The sequence below is a fragment of the Morone saxatilis genome, unplaced genomic scaffold, assembly GCF_004916995.1.
Source record: "Morone saxatilis isolate NCDOM2014 unplaced genomic scaffold, NCSU_SB_2.0 Contig16, whole genome shotgun sequence".
Classification (NCBI taxonomy): Eukaryota; Metazoa; Chordata; class Actinopteri; family Moronidae; genus Morone; species Morone saxatilis.
Window position 1 is genome coordinate 7,232,633 of NW_023339718.1, and position 4,522 is coordinate 7,237,154.

The following is a 4,522-nucleotide window of genomic DNA, read 5'->3' on the forward strand; positions in this document are numbered from 1 at the left end:
CAGCAAGGACTCAGCCTGAATGGTATCTGAATGGTATTTTCTGCTCAAGGCAGGTCGATTTTTGATTTCCATTCATTTGTTTCTAGCATTTAAGTTGTCAAACAAATAACTCTAAAACTGTTACTGTTAAATCACAATCAACTGTACTACTAATATATGAAGTTGCATATTGAAATTACACCTGGCAAAATACTTGACATAAGTTGCAGTCAAGTACCTGCTTTATCAGCCTGTTAAAAGCATCCTGACTGCTTTCTGAGTGGTTGTTTTTTGGAATTCGTACAGCAAATAAGTGAGCTTTTTTTACCTAATGGCTTTTTAGGCTCTTTTGGTATTATTCCATTCCACTTTTTAAACCCTCAAAAATACACTAAATAACTTTTGTTCAATAGATTTTGTGATGCTCCAGTGATGCTATACCAACCATCTAATCTTATTCAGAGTCTTTGTAGATGTTTGTGCAGCAATATTTCTGAAATGAAAGATAACATACGTGTATGTTATGTATAATTGTTTTCGAACTGGACATAATCGGTGCTAGAAAATGAGTGCATATCATAACTTTTAATTTAACTAATTTAACTTTAACTAGTTTATTCTGTTTTGCAATGCATCACAACATAAAAGATTCTCCTTGATACACAGTCCTTCCATTTCCCCTTTTTTTTTCTTCCACTCTTCAACCTCTTGGATGGCATTTAATGCATCTTCTGCATCCTCAAAGACACCTCCTGGAAGAAAGGAATTCTTCAGAATGAATAGGATTCAGCATTTTGAATATTTCTCTTATATGCTTTGAAATGCAGGTAACCCTTTCACTCTCTCCTCCGCTCCTTCTTTCTTGCCCCCCGTTTCCTCCCTCCCCTCTCCTTCTCCACTTCTTTTTGCCCCCGTCTGTGCGCGCTGGAGTGGAGCCCCTGTACAGGCGTGGCGTCCTGGGGAGAGCTAGTAAAGCATTTATTACGGGCTTTGCAGTTCTGTATTATACTGGCAAGCACAGAGCCACTCATGCTTGGCCTTTAACTTCCCTCTGAAGTTCAGCCATACATAAAAAGAGGGGGCTTTGGGCCGCTAATATATTCCTGGTTTAATATTGTATCAGGAAAAAGTGAGGGACGGGGTAAAGATGAGAAAAAAAAGGAAGAGGGGAGAAGAAAATTGTGTTTAAAAATGTAAATGGAATCCTTGAGAGGTTTTTTCCATGCCTGTTCACCGGTAGTTTGCTGATTAAATATCACGTGGTGACACTGGCAATGCCCAGCGGAGCTTTTGAACCCTGGATCTGTGAAGAATCCTTTTCGAGTCTTTGTGCGTGGGCTGTCTACCATAACTTCCTCTCAAGTAACAATGTAGGGACGAGCGGACAGGAAGCAAGACTGCTTTCTCACCACTACATTCATTCACTCGCCGACTGCCCTGATGTTAACTTTGTTGGGCTCGGGGTGTAAGTGGAAAATCTCTGTGTCTAAAAAAAAAACAGGAAAAGAGCGAGGCGAATTAGCCCAACTCTCCATCTTTAATTTTTTTTTCCTCACATTTTTTTCCCTTGAAAGATCTCCCCCCTTTTCTCATCACTCTTCTTAAATCGCATCCTCATTGGCGGGTCGTACTTTTTTAGGTCAGGCTTTTTTTTTTGGTGTTTGGGGACATTTCTGTGGTATTTTATTGGTGTGTTCACCATATGGAGGGGGACAATGGGCAGGACATCGGGCACACCCTAATTTTGGATTTCTCTCTTCTCTTCCGCCTCTTCTCTCTTTTGGGTGTGTTTGTCCGTTGTGTGTCCTGGTCGAAGGAGAGACCCTCCTCCACAGAGCTTGCAAGAGGAACCAAGTGGAAACAGTGCTTCAGATCCTGGCGCTTCCTGGCACGGATGTCAACGTTAAAGGTAAGACTTTGTCGCTTTTCCCTTTTCTCTGTAACCTCAGTCTCACCGTCATCGCACTTCACTCCCACTGTTTGCTCTTGGGTTTCGAAGAGCGATTAACATTGGAGAAAAAAAAGAAGAGAGAAGAAATAGGAGTGCGTGTGCGTCATCATTGAGGTTAACCTTTAGCTAAAATGTAAAGGGTGTGTCTAGAAAGAGCGGGATGGATTTAGAGGCTCAGATTTATAGCTTTATGGTGACTTTGTTAAGTGAATTGAATGCCTTTTGATATTTCAGAGTGACTTCCTTTTGTCCATTTAGGTCAAATATAATGACTTTCCCTCCTTTTATGGAAATGTTGTGCTGTTTCAAAGGTTTCTACGATTTCGCAATCGTCTTTTAATAGCAGCCTAAATTAACTTGCATCTCGGTAGGGGGCTTATGCAAGAAGTGAGGTCTAAAATATGATTAGGCAGAACTATGTGTAAAATGGTAAAATTACCGCTGTCACCTTGCAGTTGTCTCCCAAACGAGGCCTGTGTTAACTGAGGCAGAACATTTTCGCTTGCAGTTCTTTATCGTCCGATAAAACAGATCTACATTATGATGATCTCCAAATTGTCCATTTTTAAATTCTTCTGGAGTTGTCCATCCATTGACCATGACCGTGAACGCTGTAAACGCTGACGGAGGTATTTGAATGTTTCTTGGAAATCCAATTATATGAGACATACATGGATGTGTATGGTCGTTAGCGACCTATTTGTGACACCCAAACAAAAAATGCGTCTAATGAGCTAATCAGCCTTAGTGCAGTCATGTTAATGTGTTTTGTTGTATGGCAATGTAAATGATAGATTAAACATAAATTTAAGTTCCCTGAAAATAGTATAGAGTTGTGTGTATAGCCTGCGTCACTTAAACTATCATATTTAATCATTTTACAAGGTGTCTCTTGTCAGTTTCACCCAGTTTTGTCACAGAGTTCCCCCAATGCTTGCTTATTGGCTGGCTAAGTTATTAGCTCTCAGCGTTAACCAACAACTTAGCCACCACAAAGTGGGTTAGCCCACTCATGCCAAAACAAGTCTCCAAATCTTTAGTATTTCATCATGACACTCAAACAGTGAAAACATTGAAATACCATATATGCATCCAATACACAAATATATTCAACGGCTTTATGCCCAAAATTATGCAATTAACATTGCACTTCTTGGGAGAAAGCTAAGTCTTCAAATAGATATCCTTAAAAGTTATGAAGTAACAGTTTTTTTTCTCCCGATTATTCAGCTTTTCTATTAAGTAAGCATTGTTTGCATCTTGTTTGAGTGTGTGTGCTTGGTTTGTTGACCATATAGACCACGCAGGCTGGACGCCTCTGCATGAAGCGTGCAACCATGGCAGCACTGCATGTGTGGAGGCTTTGCTACGTCACCAGCCTGCCCCTGTGCTTAATAACCAGGTGGGTGGAGTCAGTCCACTGCACGACGCCCTGCTTAACGGACACATGGACATCGCCAAAATGCTACTGGAGCATGCAGGTTGGTAAACATCACCGATACACCAAGAGACTCAGCGCTTTAAAGCGTGAGCTGACGTAAAGCATGACGCCAAGTATTGGTTTTATAAAATGGAGCTAACACTATTAAGAATCAATTGACTCAAAGTAATATTGGTCTTTAAAGTGGTTGCTAAACAGCACATCAGTTTTTTTTTTTGTTTTTTTTTTGGGAGTGGTTTTGCATACATTGAAAATATATTTGTGGTGGTTTACCCTCAAGGTAGCGTACTCCAACATCCACACTTTAGAGATGGCTGCAACTTTGCATCTATGAACTAATTTGTAATTAGCATAGTCTCTAATGTAGATTTTAGTCTATACTATGAATGGATGGATGCACATGAATGCACCATACTGGCAGACATTTTAGTCAATCTACATTCTTTAGTGCATTTTGACAGAGAAAAGTAAATGGAAAAAGAGAACCTGTTTTTGTGGGTGGACTGCTCACATACAGTGACATATGGGAAGCAGTCTTAAAAGCATTAATGTGACATGTCTATTCAGGTGCATAAGGTTAGGCTAATGCTTTTTGATGTGGTTCGGAATATGACAAAATTTTTCTTTATTTTCATGTTAGTTCTGTCTGTTGAAAGTTGAAACTGTGACACTGATATTGCTGCTACCATTACTCAGACAGGTTCAATTAAAAATTGCTACTCTAACTGTATGTTACATGTTTATATTTCCTAATTGAATGAGATATTCTCAACTGTTTTTATATGTCTTCCTGTAATCCATCTTCCTTGAAACGATTCATTAAACCAAATGGCCCCCGTCACATTGATGGAATCATATAATGTTAAAATAAAACACCTTTAACTTGTCTAGCCAGTTGGCTGCCAAGAGAGCTAATCTGCAGAATTAGCCATTTAGCTAATGATTTACTGCAGTGGTGGGGTGCATGTCACTGCTGCTGTAGCCAAGACAAGCTTTCAATTTAATGTAGCCAACAAATGTAGCGGAGCTTACTGACAGATTGAATGCTGCTTTCGACCTTATTAGCAGGGCCAGTTTTATCTTAACTAGCCTCCTGGTAGTGTGAGGGACCTGTTGATGGTGGGGCTTTTAAAGGGGCACTCCGCTGATTT

The 4,522-nt window shown here is 40.0% G+C and overlaps 1 protein-coding gene across 1 annotated transcript in view; it reads left to right on the forward strand.

The window, feature by feature from the left end:
• slf1 (SMC5-SMC6 complex localization factor 1) overlaps positions 1-4,522 on the forward strand; it is a 29,222-nt gene that overhangs the window by 14,406 nt on the left and 10,294 nt on the right. Inside the window, 2 exon segments of the mRNA XM_035659117.1 lie at positions 1,796-1,888; positions 3,229-3,411. Of these exon segments, the coding sequence (XP_035515010.1) occupies positions 1,796-1,888; positions 3,229-3,411 (276 nt within the window).